This window comes from Oncorhynchus tshawytscha, linkage group LG22 (genome assembly GCF_018296145.1).
Source record: "Oncorhynchus tshawytscha isolate Ot180627B linkage group LG22, Otsh_v2.0, whole genome shotgun sequence".
In the NCBI taxonomy this organism is placed as follows: domain Eukaryota; kingdom Metazoa; phylum Chordata; class Actinopteri; order Salmoniformes; family Salmonidae; genus Oncorhynchus; species Oncorhynchus tshawytscha.
The window spans coordinates 8,109,128-8,128,011 of NC_056450.1; the positions used below are offsets into that span (position 1 = coordinate 8,109,128).

At 48.7% G+C, this 18,884-nt stretch overlaps 1 protein-coding gene across 1 annotated transcript in view; it reads left to right on the plus strand.

The window, feature by feature from the left end:
• The window catches only part of LOC112221503 (E3 ubiquitin-protein ligase HUWE1-like), an 82,591-nt gene that overhangs the window by 53,102 nt on the left and 10,605 nt on the right, over window positions 1–18,884 (plus strand). Inside the window, 24 exon segments of the mRNA XM_042303641.1 lie at window positions 1,726–1,792; window positions 2,040–2,263; window positions 2,704–2,915; window positions 4,577–4,759; window positions 5,582–5,748; window positions 5,961–6,182; window positions 6,720–6,821; window positions 7,066–7,193; window positions 7,422–7,581; window positions 8,016–8,244; window positions 8,586–8,764; window positions 8,982–9,071; window positions 9,240–9,446; window positions 10,533–10,883; window positions 12,383–12,593; window positions 12,865–12,989; window positions 13,249–13,472; window positions 14,730–14,939; window positions 15,111–15,295; window positions 15,415–16,078; window positions 16,326–17,037; window positions 17,289–17,380; window positions 17,659–17,815; window positions 18,460–18,595. Of these exon segments, the coding sequence (XP_042159575.1) occupies window positions 1,726–1,792; window positions 2,040–2,263; window positions 2,704–2,915; window positions 4,577–4,759; window positions 5,582–5,748; window positions 5,961–6,182; window positions 6,720–6,821; window positions 7,066–7,193; window positions 7,422–7,581; window positions 8,016–8,244; window positions 8,586–8,764; window positions 8,982–9,071; window positions 9,240–9,446; window positions 10,533–10,883; window positions 12,383–12,593; window positions 12,865–12,989; window positions 13,249–13,472; window positions 14,730–14,939; window positions 15,111–15,295; window positions 15,415–16,078; window positions 16,326–17,037; window positions 17,289–17,380; window positions 17,659–17,815; window positions 18,460–18,595 (5,237 nt within the window).

Consider the following 18,884-nt stretch of genomic DNA (forward strand, 5'->3'; position numbering starts at 1 on the left):
TTAGAACACATTCTTATTTACGCTGGGCCAACTGTGCGCTGAACTATGGACTCCCAATCACGGCCGGTTGTGATACAGCCTGGAATCGAACCAGGGTCTGTCGTGACTCCTCTAGCACTGAGATGCAGTGCCTTAGACTGCTGCGCCACCCGGGAGCCTTCTTTTATTTAGTAGGCAACTCAAACTTTGACTAACTGGACTAATCACAACTTTGAGTCCATATCACTGAGTCAAAATGCAAGCCGAGATCTACTGCTCAGATTTATTTATTTTTTAACATAATTTCAAAAACATAGGCCTATGCAACATTAACTAAATAAAAAAAGTTCTGTAGCAAAGAGGTTTGTACATTATCACAGCATTGGCTTTTATATTTATATTATAAATTATAAATTATTATATATTATAGCATTATATTTTGAAAAATATATATGATCACACTGTTAATAGTTAGGCACAGCTAAGTGAGAACTTTTTTTTTTTTTTTACTGGACTGATGGCCTGCATCTGATGGTCAGTCTGAGGGGAAGGAGAGAGCAGTGGTGAGGATGCATCTCCCCAGACTCACCATCCCCCTCTCTCCACTGAGAAAAGGGGACACAGTCTTCCAGTTAATAACGAAACTTAAGTCGCGCAGCATTATTTCAGCCTCATGCACCAATTCATGTTACTCCTATGACCAGAGTAAGTGAAATATTCCTCGATATTTAAAAAGACACAAGCCGCTAATAATAACAACGCACGTTTATTGACAGTCTTTGCTGTACTCGTTGATTGCGGCTGCAGTGCTGGTTGTAGTGTGACGAAGGAGCGACGGTGCATTTTATGGCTTATGCAACTGTTGAACAAAGTGTTGACAGTGCTGAATAACAACATAAACACAAACTTAGGCTACACATCAAAACAGCAGCTCTTTGCTGTATTCGTTGAGTCTAGTCATGGTTTTAGAAGTTTTGACATCTCTCAATACAAACTCTGCTGCGTGTTCAAGGCTTGGTTTTACTCTATGGTTCTGGGAAACTGTGCAGACACGGTGATCTGAGCTTTATGATAGGCCAGCGGTCGGTCTATAGGTGCACTTGATTTGCTCTCTGGGCCTGCTGGGTAGGCGGAGTTCTGCCTTCAGACACATGAAATGGATAAAAATGCAACCGCTTTGCCTTCCCAGCACTAGGGCTGCTGAATCAAGTGCATCTCCCGCCCCCAAAAAAAGGAAAGCAAGCCATTTTCGCGTGCGCGATGGACTCAGGGAAAATGAACTTGGCAACGTATTGTTATGTGGCGGAAGATAACAACATGCACTCTGACAAATTAGGAGTGTTTCAGCACCACACAAATGGGCCTACTAAGGGACAATTCCCTGCTCCACTCTCTTCGCAACACAATTCAAGTTGCTGGTTTTGAAGAAATATATTATTTTTGAAATGTTTCTGAGCCGCAATATAATTGTTTTGAACCGCGAGAAATGTTTTCATTCCACCCACAAGCTGATTTTTTTTTTTTTTTTGGGGGGGGTCATGGGTGGGTGTCCGGTCCGATGCAGGACTCTGTGTTCTTGTTGGACAAGTTCAGGTGAAACCTCTCCATTTCAAAATGTTTGTCTTCTTGAACCGGACCCAGGAGTGCGAGTGTCTTGAATCAAAACATTGATATGTATGTTTTGAAAGCTGCTGTATTGGTCTAGATATATTGTAGGTCATATTTTCTCCCCCTCCTGTTTCTCAGCCCCAGGTGTTTTCTGCAGATGGAGCGGTAGCTGATTCCTCTCAGTCTGGAACACCCCAGGGAGAAGGTGAGACCCTCCCTCCCTCCTCCTCACCTCCAGCCTCCACTGGTACTTTTACAATACATTTCTTTCCTTAGTTTGGTCAATTTGTGTGATACTAATATAGTGTATTTAAACAAAAAATCGAGATTTGTCACAATTGCCCCATCAATGTTGTAACATTCCTAGACACCTCTCTCCCCCTGCTCGATCCTAACTCTCTTCTCTCTTTTCCACTCCCTCCATCTCCCACCCTCTCTCCCCACCACCTCAGCCTCTACTCCAGAGGAGATGCGTGAGGAGAAGAAGGAGGTGGAGGGGGAGAAGGGAGCCAGCTCAGAGGAGGGTAAGGGGGCCAAGGCTAAGGCCTCCAAGCCCCTGATGCCCACCTCCACCATCCTGCGTCTCCTGGCAGAGCTGGTCAGGTCCTACGTGGGCATCGCCACCCTCATAGCATCCTACTGCTACACGGCCGGACAGTCTGAGCTCATCAAGGAGGTAGGGGTGTTCTACCTGGACTGGGCAAAACGTCCAGCTTTCACAATCTATGCAGAGTTTTACTACTGTAATACATTTGCCACAATTTGCCTCAAGGGCTCGAAGGATTTGAGGAGTTTAAACACGATGTTGACAAACTCCTGTTTTTCTCTTCCCCTCCCTGTATTGCCATAGCCACTACTCCAACCTCATTAGAGAAAATGTGGAATATATCCTGTGTTGTTTCTATTTGACCTGACTCTAGTCCTCTCTCTGTGTGCTGTATATGTATTTAATTTCTGTAGAGGTATGTACAATACATTGTGCCAGTCCTCTCCTCACCCAGGGGTCCATCTCTTCCCCTGCTACATGACTGTACTGCTCCATATTTGTAATATGTTGAGTATAAGACTTGTTGTCCTGACTCCCTTCTTGCTCTCTCTGTCTCTCTCCCCCTGCAGGACTGCAGTGTATTAGCCTTCGTGCTGGACCACCTGTTGCCCCACACCCAGAGCTCCGAGGACAAGGACACCCCAGCCCTGGCACGCCTCTTCCTGGCCAGCCTGGCAGCCGCTGGCACAGGCACCGATGCACAGGTGGCCCTGGTCAATGAGGTGAAGGCCGCACTCAGCCGGGCGCTGGCCATGGCAGAGGGCACGGAGAAACACGCCAGGTGAGGGAGTGGGCTGGGCAAGGAGATCATAATTGTCTCAAAACAATTAAGCCAATGTTTTTTTCCATGGGGCTCATAAACTCGTCAAAAAAAGGTCCTCTCCTTGTCAACTGCGTTTATTTTCAGCATGTATAAATATTTGTATGAACATAAGATTCAACAACTGAGACATAAACTGAACAAGTTCCACAGACATGTGGCTTACAGAAATGGAATAAGGTGTCCCTGAACAAAGCGGGGGAGGGGTTAAAATCACAAATAACAGTCAGTGTCTGGTGTGGCCACCAGCTGCATTAAATCTCCTCCTCATGGACTGCACCAGATTTGCCAGTTCTTGCTGTGAGATGTTACCCCACTCTTCCACCAAGGCACGTGCAATTTCCTGGACATTTCTGGGGGAATGGCCCTAGCCCTCACCCTCCGATCCAACAGGTCCCAGACGTGCTCAATGGGATTGAGATCCGGGCTCTTCGCTGGCCATGGCAGAACACTGACATTCCTGTCTTGCAGGAAATCACGCACAGAACAAGCAGTATGGCTAGTGGCATTGTCATGCTGGAGGGTCATGTCAGGATGAGCCTGCAGGAAAGGGTACCAAATGAGGGAGGAGAATGTCTTCCCTGTAACGCATAGTGTTGAGATTGCCTGCAATGACAACAAGCTCAGTCCGATGGTGCTGTGACACACCGCCCCAGGCCATGACGGGCCCTCCACCTCATACTCGATCCCGCTCCAGGCCTCGGTGTAACGCTCATTCCTTCGACTATAAACGTGAATCCGACCGTCACCCCTGGTGAGACAAAACAGCGACTCGTCAGTGAAAAGCACTTTTTGCCAGTCTTGTCTGGTCCGGGCGACAGTGGGTTTGTGCCCATAGGTGACGTTGTTGCCGGTGATGTCTGGCGAGGACCTGCCTTACAACAGGCCTACAAGCCCTCAGTTCAGCCTCTCTCAGCCTATTGCGGACAGTCTGGGCACTGATGTAGGGGTTGTGCGTTCCTGGTGTAACTCGGTCAGTTGTTGCTGCCATTCTGTACCTGTCCCGCAGGTGTGATGTTCGGATGTACCGCTCCTGTGCAGGTGTTGTTACACGTGGTCTGCCACTGTCCGCCCTGTAGTGCTGTCTTAGGCGTCTCACAGTACTGACATTGCAATTTATTGCCCTGGCCACATCTGCAGTCATCATCCCTCCACGGAGATGAGCAGGGACCCTGGGTATCTTTACTTTGGTGTTTTTCATAGTCAGTAGAAAGGCCTCTAGTGTCCTAAGTTTTCATAACTGTGACCTTAATTGCCTACCGTCTGTAACCTGTTAGTGTCTTAATGACCATTTCACAGGTGCATGTTCATTAATTGTTTATGGTTCATTGAACAAGCATAGGAAACAGTGTTTAAACCCTTTTATAATGAAGGTCTGTGAAGTTATTTGGATTTTTACGAATTATCCTTAAAAGACAGGGTCCTGAAAAGGGGACGTTTCTTTTTTTGCTGAGTTTATTATTTACCATCCGTTATGTGTCATTTTGATGTGTGTCAAAAGTTGAAATTGATCATGTATTTGACTAATGGACAGATTCATAGTGCATTCGTTATGCATTTTATCTGTCCCTGTGTGTCTAGGCTTCACTGAAAACTCCCCATTTTTCTCTCTCTCCCCCCAGGCTCCAGGCGGTGATGTGCATCATCAGCACCATCATGGAGTCGTGTCCGTCCACCTCTAGCTTCTACAGCACGTCAGCAGCCAAGACGCAGCACAACGGCATGAACAACATCATACGCCTCTTCCTCAAGAAAGGACTGGTCAACGACCTGGCTAGAGTACCGCACAGCCTCGATCTGTCCAGGTACACACACACACACACACACACACCACTGATCCTCATAAACCCCTTACTCACCCTCTTAAAGGATTCATATTGCTTACTACTTTATAGTAAGGCATCAGGGAAATCTTCCCCTGTGGGTGTTTCTTCCAAACAGCATGCAAAACAGCACGTTGACTGGTAGCTTGTCTTGCACGGTGCCAAAGCTGGCTTAAGTGCCCCCCCCAATTGGTTATTGTGATGTCGCATTGCTTAAATTTGCATAGATTTCATATTTTCTCAACTATCTTGTGGTCAAATCGCTGAATGTCTCCTTATCTCTTCCTTCCATTGAGAATGTTTTTCTCGGTTTCCCGGGTGGCGCAGTGGTCTAAGGGTAGCTGTGCCACCAGAGATTCTGGGTTTGAGCCCAGGCTCAGTCGCAGCCGGCCGCATCCGGGAGGCCCATGGGGCGGCGCACAATTGGCCCAGCGTCGTCCGGGTTAGGGAGGATTTGGCCGGTAGGGATATTTTTGTCTCATCGCGCACTAGCGACTCCTGTGGCGGGCCGGGCGCAGTACACGCTTGACCAGGTTGCCAGGTGTACGGTGTTTCCACCGACACATTGGTGCGGCTGGCTTCCGGGTTGGATGTGCATTGTGTCAAGAAGCAGTGCGGCTTGGTTGGGTTGTGTTTCAGAGGACGCATGGCTCTCGACCTTCACCTCTCCCGAGTCTGTGTGGGAGTTGCAGCGATGAGACAAGACTGTAACTGCTACCAATTGGATACCACAAAATTGGGGAGAAAAAGGGGTAAAATAAATAAAAAAGAAATGTTTTTCTCACCATTGACTTGTTATCTCAGTCCCAACATGGCAAACACAGTGAATGCAGCTCTGAAGCCCTTAGAGACTCTGTCCCGCATCGTCAACCAGCCCAGCAGCCTGTTTGGAGGGAAGGGGGGATCCAGCAAGAACAAGGCTGAGCACGACACTGTGGGAGCCGCCAGGGACTCCAATAGCAACACACAAGGTACCACAGGTGATGCGCGCGCACACACACACACACACACACGTTTGCACTCAAACACATACATACAGTAGACATACACACATGTAGTAACAAATATGTACACATTACACACAGACACCCACATGCTCCCCAGAACCACAGGGATATAGGAAACTCACATTTAGACTGTTCTTGGCTTACTGTTCATCTCACTGAATCCATTTTCTTTGCAGGTGACTCTGGTGAGGCTGAGGGGACTCTGGTGGAGGGCAGTCACAGGGTCCAGGGGACAGACAGTGACCTGATGGACGGAGAGACGGAGGGAGACACGGCAGTCATCGCTGGTCAGCCGGAGGTGCTCAGCACAACGGCCATGCAGGTGGAGAACGAGCTGGTGGATCTGATAGACGAGCTGTTGGAGAGAGACGCTGGCGCCGTCAATAGCTCCATTATCGGTAAGCGGGGCGTCTGGAATCCAGGCGTCTGTTGAAAAGGGTAAAACGTTACAAACCGTTGAATTAGAAAAGCATTTTCTAGAACAGAATTGGGGTCTCATTTCACCTCTATTAAATCTCTATCTGCAACATTCTAAAAGGAAATGTCTTTCCAGATTTCTATTAAATGTGACAGATTTATTCATTTTTTTAAAATGAATTCTTGTAGACCACTGACCGGCCAGCTCATTATCCTCAGGAGGATGATCTCATCCTCTAGGGGGAAATGGCAATCATTTGAGAGAAGTTTGAGTTGGGTTTTGTTAGTGTTTTTTTCCTCGGATTTACGCTTTGGCCACATGAGTATAGGAGTCAATAAAAAGAATTGGGTACGAGTTAACAGAATATAAACTTTGAAAACAAATGTTACTTTAATGTTTCACCTGTCTGAATACACCACTGGACTCATCAGAGTGAAATGGGATGGTGTAGAAGAAAGGGGCGGGCACATGCAGTACATCATCTTGTTTCTGATTGGTTGTTTGCTCTGTAACTCAGTGGGACGTGGCAGTGGTGAGGATGAATCACAAGAGGACGTGTTGATGGATGAGGCACCCTCCAATATCAGTCAGGCTTCTACTCTACAGGCCAACCGAGAAGGTAAGTGCTGGTTCTGATATTTTATTTTCGCATTATCCTCTCCAACATGGTTCTGACAATTATGGCGTATGCGTAACCTAGCCAGCACAGTACAGCTTGGCGTGGCTCTGTCGTAAAAAATACATAAAATATCTATTTAATTTGTTTTATTTAGTTAAATAGGGTTATTAGGGTGAAAAGAGTTCAAGTGTGTTGGATGGTTTGGTCTCGCTCACTGTCCCCTCTCCGTCTTCTCCTACCTTAGATTCTATGAACATCCTGGAGCCTGAGGATGAGGAGCACACGCAGGAGGAGGACTCCAGTGGCAGCAACGATGAAGAAGACAGCCAGGACGAAGAGGAGGAGGAAGAAGAGGAAGAGGAGGAGGATCAGGTGAAGAGTTTGAAGACTCTGGAAGGAGTGTTTTTTTTGTGTTCAGTTACCTTGTCTTAGTCGTGAGGATTTGCATTGGCTCCGGCTTAGCGGGCTATTATACAGGACACCTGGGTTCGAACCGGCTTGGTCACATTCGAATGGTACTTTAAAATTAGTTTTGTAATGGAAAAAATAAAGTGTAAAGAAAGAAAAAATAGTCTAAATATGCCATGTTCTGTTTCTCAGGACGATGAAGAAGGAGATGAGGATGACGATGATGAAGGTTCGGAGATGGAGCTGGATGAAGATTTCCCAGACATCAACGCGGCGCCACACATTCGCTTCGAGAGGTTTGACCGCGACGATGACCTCATCATAGAGTTTGACAACATGTTCTCCACCACCGGTGAGTCATATTGGTGTTTTTATTCCTCTTTGTTTTTCATAGTCTTTGTTTTGAATGTATGGATAGATTTAGAAGGCAGCTTCTATGTTATTGAACTGGGCCCATATATTTATAAAGCGTCTCAAGGGTAGGAGTGCTGATTTAGGATCAGCTCCCCCTGTCCATATATTCATTATCTAAAAGACCGAACTGATCCCGGATTGGCACCCTACTCTAAGACGCTTTATGAATACGGGCCCTGATTTCTCAAAGTAGGTTGTCTCTTTAAAAAAAAAATCCTAATGAACAACTAACACTAAAGACATAGATTTACAAATAGCTACGTAGCCTATATTATAATAGCCATATAGCAGTATGTAGAATGACGGGGTTGTGTCACTACGTTTCCCCCTAATGTCTGCAACTGTTCTCTCTGTTTATCGTGTTCCCATCAGCTGACATCCCTCCCTCCCCAGGCAACATTCCCAGCTCTCACCCCCTGATGGTGCGTCACGCCGACCACGGCTCCCTAACGCTGGGCGGAGCTGGCACCAACAACCGCCTGGCGCAGGGCATGGGTCGTAGCCAGAGAACGCTACGCCAGCTCACCGCCAACACGGGCCACACGATACACGTCCACTACCCCGGGAACAGACAGCCCAACCCTCCACTCATCCTGCAGAGGTGAGATGGAGATGCTACAATGAATGAATGGGACTTTCCCTAGGTCATGGGTCAGATTCTGTCAAACATTTTAAGCAGCTTTTGATTTTGTACGTACAAAGGAACCAATGGAATAGTCCCCCAAATGCTAAATCAATCGTACCTCAAAAACAAAGTATTGATTATAGTTGCTGTACTCGTATATACATTTCTACGGTCATAGGTTCTGAAAGTGTTTGTTCATGTCGGTGCGTTAGAAGAGAATATGATTTAAGTGTGTTGAGTTTTTATGTATCAGTGGTGTAAGATGATCAACTGCTGTATATTAAATGTGTATGTGCCTTCTCTCTCCTCCCCTCCAGACTGCTAGGTCCCAGTGCTGCAGCAGACATCCTGCAGCTGTCCAGCTCTCTGCCCCTGCAGTCCCGCGGCCGCGCACGTCTCCTGGTGGGCAACGAGGACGTGCACATCATCGCCCGCTCCGACGACGAGCTGCTCGACGACTTCTTCCACGAGCAGAGCAGCACCGGAGGACAAGCAGGTATGACACTCGCTGTCCACCAGTCCAGTCTACTATATGGGCCTCTTTACCAGACCCAAGTTAGCTCTAGTTCTGGACTAAGAAATACTGTCATTGGAGTAGGAGTCCAGAACAAGGCTGAATCTATTGGAAACTGTCCCTAGGTGCTTAGTCTGTGCTGGGAGCCCAAGCTTTGATTGAATTATGTTGAATTCATTTCAAATATGTATCTTTCCAGGCACTCTGTCCAGTATCCCCACTGCCTTAACCCGATGGACTGATGAGTGTAAAGTACTGGACGCTGAGAGCATGCACGACTGTGTAGCAGGTACGACAGTATTCTACAAGTCTGCTGTTGGACTACTGAGAAAATGATTTTTCGTGATTCTCACATTGTTGCTGATTCATACAGTTACTCATGAAGACTTATAGATGCACGCACACACACAGTGTACACCCCAGCCCATCCCTCTAACCCCATCTCTCTCATTCCCAGTGGTGAAGGTTCCTATCCTGCAACACTTGGAGACCCTGAGAGATGAGGAGCTGGAGGAGAGGAGGGAGAAGAAAAGACGCCAGCTGGCGGAGGAGGAGGAGGCTAAGCAGAACGACAGAAGGACAGGAGGAGAGGAGGCCAGGGAGCAGAGTCTACAGGGCTCGGGACTGGGGACGGTCAATGGTGCGGCTGGAGAGACCACTGCTGGTACTGGCACCTTGTTTTTAAATGCGAACACTATACTAAGTATAATTTCTTTGTAAGAGTGCAAGTGCTTTTACCGGATTGAAGCGAACTTTTAACCCTTTTGCGAAAGTGAATCCTTTCTTTCCAGATAACTTCCTGTTCACTTTTTCTGTCTTTTTTCTGTGCATGTTTGAATGGACTCTGGCCCACTAAGTGTCCTCTGTCTGGACCCTCTTGAAGCCAGCAGACAGACAGACGGACACAGCGTAGCGTGCTGTGGGTTGAGGTAGTAGTTTGTATAGTTTTAGGATCACACCAGATCTGGGAGATAACTATACAGTCTACTGTCTTTCCCACGGCAACGCCAAGACGACCCTATTACCATGGAAACCACGGGACTGACATCTTGGCTTGGACACTTACTCTGCAACTAATACTTGGGGGGGGGAAATGTTACTGAGAATGTAGTTACATTTACATTTTAGTAATTTAGCAGACGCTCTTATCCAGAGCTACTTACAGTAGTGAGTGTATACATATTCATACTGGTCCCCCGTAGGATTCGAACCCACAACACTGGCGTTGCAAGTGCCTTACTCTACCAAGTGAGCTACACCATGATGTTGCTCTGCAACCTAATGTGCTTCTGTTATACGAAACACCGTGCATGTGGAACCCATACCCTTCTGTGGCTGTGCTGTGGTGAGGTAGTAAGTTGTGTTGTTGTTGGGGATCAGGATAGTGCGCCCCGTACGGGAGATAACTATACAACTTACTGCCTTCCTCAGTGCTGCCCAACTCTCAGCAATCTCACCCAGGAAAAAATAAGCTTTGGATTGATAGCATTGTACCCCTCGAACTCGGTGCTCCCCAAACCTCTCCTTGGTTCCCCCAGTCAGTTTCCCTTATTTAATCTATTCCAATACTAGCACACCTGTAGGACCTGTTTCTGTACTTTAGATGTAACTACTGTAGTGGTGAACCTATAGCTCACTATTGAGTTTGACTCATCCCTCCTGTGTGTTGTTCCATCAGAGGGAGATCAAGTGAACCTAGGACTCCCAAACTCTGTCTAACTTCTCTCTGTTCTGTCTCCCCCTGACTTAGAAGGTGAGGCCCAGGGCAGTGGTGTGTCGTGTCTGGACCCTCCTCGGGTCTCGGATGGTTTCCTCACCGCTCCCCCCTCAGGAGAGGTCACCCCCACAACCCCCGCCCCCCACGAACAGGCCCTGGTTTCCCTGGAGACTGCCATCAGCCAGCAGGTCCACCAGCCAATCGCAGACCTGCTCCTGGCCGAGTCGCATGCCAATTCACTGGCCGCCCTGGCAGGGGCCGGTCTTCCTGCCCTTGCGGCGGTATCCGATAGGCCGACCTGCGAAGTGGAGGCGTCACAGATGGAAATGTCCCCGGTGCCCACTATTGGTGAGAGAGGAGGAGCGATGGATGGAAGCAGGGAAGGTAGACTAACTTTGAAACTGTAAGAAGTGTGTTCGTTTTAGCTTTCCCAGCGCACCGGTTGGTGGAATTTGCACATTTGAGACCATTCCGTTGGTCTCATCCATCCAGGGCACCAGGGTAGCTAAACGAATGCACCCTCTTTCACAGAGTGACTGATGAGCAGTAAGGGCACACATGTAGCTGCAGTGATGCTGTTGACTAAGCTGTCTCCTTTTAAATATAGCCATAATGGCTAGCGTTGTTGCGGTGACCGTATTACCGCCACACCGGCGGTCACGAGTTATGATGGCGGTCAAATTCCAAGTGACCAGTTAGTCACAGTAATTAGGCTTCTCCAAGCTCTGATGCTGCTGATGGTCATTATTAGCCTACCAAACTTGATAACTGCCTGGTACTCAGCACTCTATTGTCCCTCTAATCACTCTGACATGAATGCAAATTAAATGGAAAATCTAATCAAACACTTCATGAGAGCCCACAAGCTCATGTTGTGCAACATTTCTATAGGCTATGCAGTTATGTGAAAAAACAGAGTGATGGCCTCTTTTAAAAAGAGGATCCCATCAGCTTTCTATAGGCTAGCCATACTATATTTATTTCCTAATATTAAGCACATTGCTTCTCTTTACAACAGGAGTATAGCCTACCTGGCTGGCATGAAAATAAACCACGGGAAAAGTCTTCCATCCCTTTAAGTGCATATGTGATTTTTAATCCATTCTTTTAACAGCAACTTTGGTTGCATAATTAACTCTAAATTAAGCATATAGCATATAGAAGAAGCTGTTTCTTTGTTAATTTTAACAGCTCAACGCAGAATAGCTGCACTTCATCGTTTGGAGAAAATATACTTTATTTTATTCAGTTGTGTTCTTCATACTATAAAATGCCACAGAATTCGAAGCAAATCTTGTCTACTAAATGAACTAGTGTAGCCCACAGCCATTTGGCACAGCCACATCAGGGCCTAACATAAGGACAACTCAGTGTATGCTATTCTGTTCTTCTGAAATGGACTACATTTTCTTCATATCATGCTTCTTTAGACCCGTCTAAAATAGCTAATTGATTTATTGTGACGGTGTAGGCTATATTACATGGATTTATTAGACTTTATCAAATGTAGATATTCCAAAGGTTTGCATTTGTGACTTGTAGGCTATGCATGGAAGCCAGGAGATGGTAAATGGGTTTGTTAATTGACGGTCAATTACTGTGAGACGGGCAGTTATTTGCTTGACAATCACAGGCTGACAAAATGTCATGACTGCCAAAGCCCTAATCATGGCTAACGACACATTGCTTCAAAGTGTCGTGCTAGTGTAGATTTTGCAACGGAGCATATGTGTTCATGCAACCACTTTGTTGCCGTCAGACTATGCATAGTTGTTTAGTGTATTAACTGACCATTTTTCTTCTCTCTCTTCCCCTCTTCTCCCATATTTTCCTCCCCACTTCTTTCACTCATTCTTCTCCTCTCCCCGATCTTCTCCGCCCAGCCTCCCTGAGTCCAGACATCGTGGAGACCGCTGAGCCTGCAGCGGTGGGCTTGTCACTACTGGAAGGGTCTCCCATGGATACCAGTAGCCCCATTTCTGCCACGCAGGAAGAGCCTGTCCCCAACCCCACCCAGGCTGTCCATCTGCCACAGGAGCTGTCAGGGAGTGGAGACGGCGGACTGACGGCCAGGCAGACAGACGGGGAGTCAGGGTGAGGGTCTTGGCGGACAATACTAACGATACGTTCCAAATTCAAACCCTAGCTCCTATAGGCACTTCTCTAGATGTAAAATATTTGGATAGGTGTATATCAAACATGAACAAAATTATACCTAACCTATCAGAGGGCGAGATGGAGCTACTACTGTAACATATTACTTATACCAATGTGATCTGTTTAGATCTAATGTGATCTAGGCAGGAACTCTGAGGGGAAGATGAGCTCTCTCTGTCTCCCTCGCTCATACTTTGCCCCTCTGTAGCTCCACCTCTGTCTCCTCCCCTGGAGAGACCATGCCCCGGAGTGACAGCGCAGACAGCCAATCCCAGGCCATCCAGGAAGAGCCCTTCCCATCCACCAGCAATGAGGATGAGGACCCACTGGCAGGTAAGAAGAGTCTCATTGGCTGGTTTATCTGGCCCCTCTACCTCAGTGGTGGGCATTCCTCCTGGAGAAAGCACATTTTTTCCAACCCGATGCAAACACACGGTTCTTCTAATCACCTGTTGCTCATCAGGACCTTAATTGGACCTCGATTGTTAGAGCAAAAGCATGCATACACCGTAGATCTCCAGAGGGAGAGTTGGCCACCCTTGTGTTACGTCATGCACAGTAGAGCCCTACACTCACCCCCCTCCTCCTCCAGGCATCAGTCTACCAGAGGGTGTAGACCCATCCTTCCTGGCAGCTCTTCCAGAGGATATCCGTCGCGAGGTGCTCCAGAACCAGCTGGGTATCCGACCCCCAGCACGCCCCCCTGCCGCCGCCACCCTCCCCTCCACCACTGCCCCCGTACTGGGAGGAGGACCCGGCGTCACAGAAGTCAGCCCTGAGTTCCTGGCTGCCCTGCCACCCGCCATACAGGAGGAGGTGAGGAACGAAAATACATCACCCTTATAATCATCCTTTTATGTATTATGTCTTGTAAATTATCTATGTGGGGCTTAAAATTTAGCTTAAATACACTCCATGGTCAAAAGTATGTGGACACCTTTCAAATTTGTGGATTCGTCTATTTCAGCCACATCCATTGCTGACAGGTGTATAAAATCGAGCACACAGCCATGGAATCTCCATAGACAAACTTTGGCAGTAGAATGGACCGTACTGAAGAGCTCAGTGACTTTCAACGTGGCACCGTCATATCCAACAAGTTAGTCAAATGTCTTCCCTGCTAGAGCTGCCCCGGTCAACTGTAAGTGCTGTTATTGTGAAGTGGAAATGTCTAGGAGCAAGCCTAAGATCATCATGCGCAATGCCAAGCTAGAGCTGGAGTGGTGTAAAGCTAACCGCTATTGAACTCTGGAGCAGTGGAAACACGTTCTCTGGAGTGATAAATCACGCTTCACCATCTGGCAGTCTGACGGACTAATCTGGGTTTAGGTATGCCAGGAGACCCACTACCTGCCCCAATGCATAGTGCCAACTGTAAAGTTTGGTGGATGCTGTTTTTCATGGTTCAGGCTAGGCCCCTTACTTCCAGTGAAGGGAAATCTTAATGCTATAGCATATGACATTCTAGACGATTCTGTGCTTCTAACTTGGGCAACCGTTTGGGAGAAGGCCCTTTCCTGTTTCAGCATGACAATGCCCCATGCACAAAGCAATGTCCATACAGAAATGGTTTGTCAAGATCGGTGTGGAAGAACTTGCCTGGCCTGCACAGAGCCCTGACCTCAACCACATCGTACACCTTTGGGATGAATTGGAACGCCGACCGCAAGCCAGGCCTCATCTCCCAACATCAGTGCCCGACCTCAATACTGCTCTTATGGCTGAATGGAAGCAAGTCCCTGCAGCAATGTTCCAACATCTAGTGGAAAGCCTTCCCAGAAGAGTGGAGGCTGTTAAAGCAGCAAAGGCGGGACTAACTCCGTAATAATGCCCATGGTTTTGCAATGAGATGTCCACATACTTTGAGCCATGTAGTGTACATGTTTATGAGTAGTGTAGAGGGGAAGATTTAGTGATCTTGGTCTAACACCTAACATTTCCATTATACTCAAGCTGTTGAAGCCTCTGTGTGGCCTTAGGAAGACTTAATGAATGCTTTAAAGCCTTAATACGGTTTTTCAAAATTGGGATCATTAATTAAAGAACTCTCTCATCGGTCTCTCCTCTCCCCAGGTCCTGGCCCAACAACGTGCTGAACAGCAGCGTAGAGAGCTGTCCCAGCAGCCCACGCAAGGCGACACTCCCCTGGACCCCGTCACCTTCATCCAGACCCTCCCCTCGGAGCTGCGGCGCTCCGTCCTAGAAGACATGGAGGACAGCGTGCTGGCTGTCATGCCCCCGGACATCGCCGCCGAAGCAGCCGCGCTGCGCCGGGAGCAGGAGGTGAGTGTAAGATTCAAACGTTTTACTTCACACTAGCACCAAGTAACAAAAGTGAACTTGCATAGAATAACTTCAAAAAATACAATTAGAAAAATGATCAACTTCTGTTCCGGCTACATAATATATGGAGTCATTATATGATTGCATGTTTTGTCAATTTGACATCACCAGGCTCGTCAGAGACAGCTGATGCACGAGAGGCTGTTCGGCCATAGTTCCAGCTCGGCCCTGTCAGCCATTTTGAGGTCGCCTGCGTTTACCAGCCGCCTTGGGGGCAACCGAGGGGTACAGTACACCCGCCTTGCCGTGCAGAGAGGCGGGACCTTCCAAATGGGAGGAGGGGCCAACCAGAGCAGGTGAGAGGGCGAGGACTGGTGTGGGGATAAAGTCTGTGAGAGATGAGTCTGTTTAAAGTGTGTGTGTATGACATCTTATGACAAGCTCCCATCTAACCTGTCCTCTGTCCTCTCCCCAGACCGTCCAGTTCCAGTGTGGACTCTCTGCTGCGTCTGCGGGGTCGTCTGCTCCTGGATCACGAGGCATTGTCCTGTCTCCTAGTCCTCCTCTTCGTAGACGAACCCAAACTCAACACCAGCCGTCTGCACCGCGTGCTCCGCAACCTGTGCTACCACTCCCAGACGCGTGGCTGGGTCATCCGCAGTCTCCTCTCCATCCTGCAGCGCAGCAGCGAGAGTGAGGTTTGTGTCGAGACCACCCGCCTGGAAGACGCCAGAGGCAAGCGGACTGCCGGCGGTCAGGGAGGTTACGGAGGGAGTAAAGGGTCTACGACCGCAGCAACCGCTTCCGCCTCCCTCTCTTCCTCCTCTCTGGAGCTTCTCAACCGGGTAGAGTCTCGTAGCTCCTCCCAGCTCTCTTGGCTGTCCGTTTCCATGGATGCGGCGCTAGGATGCCGTACAAACATTTTCCAGATCCAGCGGGCGCCGGGACGGAAGCATGCCGACCGGCACTCTGCGGGGGGGACATCAGGAGGGCCCGGGGGGACCCTGGGAGGAGGGGTACAGGGGGGTGCGGCGGGGATGACGTGTGCAGGGGGAGGAGGGTCGACCGTACACATCCACCCCCAGGCCGCCCCTGTGGTCTGTCGGCACGTACTGGATACTCTTATCCAACTGGCCAAGGTAGGAGACTGTTTCGTACTCTGGATGGGTGGTGAACACGTCACTGCTCACGTCTGTCAGTCATTCATCTTGGGGGTCCAAAAACTCTGTGCTGATTTATGAATGGTGTGTTTGATGGTTAACTGCCAGTTGACCAGAGCTTTTGTTTGAAAATGTCAGGGAAATTGTGAATTGTCAATGTAATGTGTGTGTCTCTTGGTTAGTCCAGGTCATTAACCTTATGTGTTGCTCTCCTATCTATCTCCAGGTGTTCCCCAGTCACTTCACCCAGCAGCGCTGTAAGGACCTGCTCTCCTCCTCCACATCTGAACTAGACTCCCGTCTGTGTGCTGCTGCCTCTATCGTCACCGGAACAGCAGGAGGAGGCTCTAGATCCACCCAGACCTCCTCCAACACCCCCTCCTCAGCCCAGAACTCCCTGGGTGGGGGCGCCTGTGGCGTGGCCATCACCCCCCAGTCCCTTGGCATCTCTACCGACTTCTGGGACCTGCTGGTGAAGCTGGACAACATGAATGTGTCGAGGAAAGGCAAGGCCTCCATGAAGACTCTTCCCCTGGGGGCGGGAGGGGAGGCAGATGGGGCTCAGTTCAGCCTAGAGGCTTCTCCTCTGGGCCAGCTGATGAATATGCTGTCCCACCCAGTGATACGACGCTCCTCCCTGCTAACCGAGAAGCTACTGCGTCTCCTCTCCCTCATCTCCATCGCCCTGCCCGATAATAAGGCTACGGAAGTCCCCGCCGGACACCCAACACCGCAGACCACCACCGTTGGTGCAGCCGTCGCCGCTCCAGGCTCTGTCTCCGCCTCTGCTCAGGGGAACACTGTAGGGGTGGTCTCAGGCGTCGGGGTGGTGTCGGGGGCCTCGGTAGTGGCTGCAGCGCAGGGCTCGTCCTCAGGGACAGGCCAGACCTCTACAGCTATAGTCTCTATACCCACCACTACTGGAGCCAGCGCCACAGGTGAGAACAACTAGCATCTTCACAAGCAATGCACTGACATTACTTTCTATTTGAGTGGGATGTAAAAACATCAACTGTATTGTCCCAGGTGGGAATTTAGTCTTACAAGCGCTGCTGCTCCCACATAATACACAGCAAATAATACCCATCGATCAATACTAAGGGGTGTGTTAATGTTTATCTACGTGCGCCCTACAAGGTAACGCACCATAGCGGAAGAGAGTATTGATGCGTGTGTTTTGTCCCGACAGGGAAGCATAGAGCGACTGTGCTCTGTGTTGAAAGTGACACCAAGCTGGCCTCCACTGGACTCACTGAGAAACAACTACAGCTCTCTGTCGAGGTACTGAATGACCACTAAAACAAACACTGGTTCCCTAACTGCTGAAGCTAATCGCTCTCTGCGTGGCTAGATGCATGTGTTGGTGTAACAGTTAGGGAAACTTACACCAAGTCACTTTCAGGTGCCCAGGCACAAAGGTCAATTCATTGCTGTGTCTGAAATGGCACCGTGTTCCCCCTACAGTGCACTCCTTTTGACCAGAGCCTAGGAAGTTCCTCCCGGTTTCAGCCAGTTTTCTTCCGTTTGGAAGAAATGAATAACACTCTTCCCCTTCCCAGGTGCTGACCAGTCACTCGTGTTCAGAGGAGGGTCTGGAGGATGCAGCCAACATCCTGCTCCAGCTGTCCAGAGGAGATGGAACCACCAGAGACACTGTGCTCCGTCTGCTGCTGAGTGGTGCTAGACATCTGGGATACACACTCTGCAAACAGATTGGTACAAACACACACACACACCGTGCTGTCTACTAGCCTCATGGGCTAGACACCTGGGATACACACTGCAAACAGATGCGTCAGTAGACTACTCAATACACGTTCAATGTGTTTTTATTCAAAGCCTGAGATAGCTGACACTACCAATGGGTGCGTTTGTTTCATTGTCACTTTAAGATTTTACTTAAATGCCCAGTAGAGTCAAAAATCTGTTTTAAGTTTATGCCTATGCAGCATTAACCAATTAAAAACAGTTCTGTAGCAAGGAGGTTTGTGCAGTGGGCTATCAGCCCAATACATTATCACTGCATATTGGCTATGCTTGAGTTTCCCTGCCAACGTTGTTATTCTCAGACCATTTTGAAATTATATTTCAAAATTGTAGGTATATGAGCCCACTGGTAATAGATCATTTGTTGTATTACTTGTGAGGCACAGCTGAGTGAGCATAATAATGAGCTTTTTTGGGAGGAGGGGGGTTGAGAAAATGGTTCAAAATTTGAATACTTTGCCTTCCCGGCGCTGCTGAATTAGTTGCACTTACAGCCAACAGCCCGAAACAAAAAAAACAAAAAAAATTGGTACGCAAAGGCTTTGTCGTCGACCGGTTGGTGACCACTGGTGGTCTTCCCCTCTCTCCTCTAGGCACATTATTGGCTGAGCTGCGTGAGTACAACCTGGAGCAGCAGCGGAGAGCCCGGGCCGACGCCCAGTCACCTGATGCCCCGGCCGAGGACACCTCCCTCTCTGCCAGGCTGAAGGCCGGCAAGCTCTCTAGCAGGTGAAGAGAGAAGTTCGGAGATAGCTAGGGGTCAGGGGTTAGGGGTAAACTCTCTAGCAGGTGAAGAGAGAAGTTCTGAGATAGCTAGGGGTTAGGGGGTAAACTCTAGTAGGTGAAGAGAGAAGTTCTGAGATAGTTAGAGGGTAAACTCTCTAGCAGGTGAAGAGAGAAGTTCTGGGATAGCTAGGGGTTAGGGGTAAACTCTAGCAGGTGAAGAGAAGTTCTGGGATAGCTAGGGGTTAGGGGTAAACTCTAGTAGGTGAAGAGAGAAGTTCTGAGATAGCTAGGG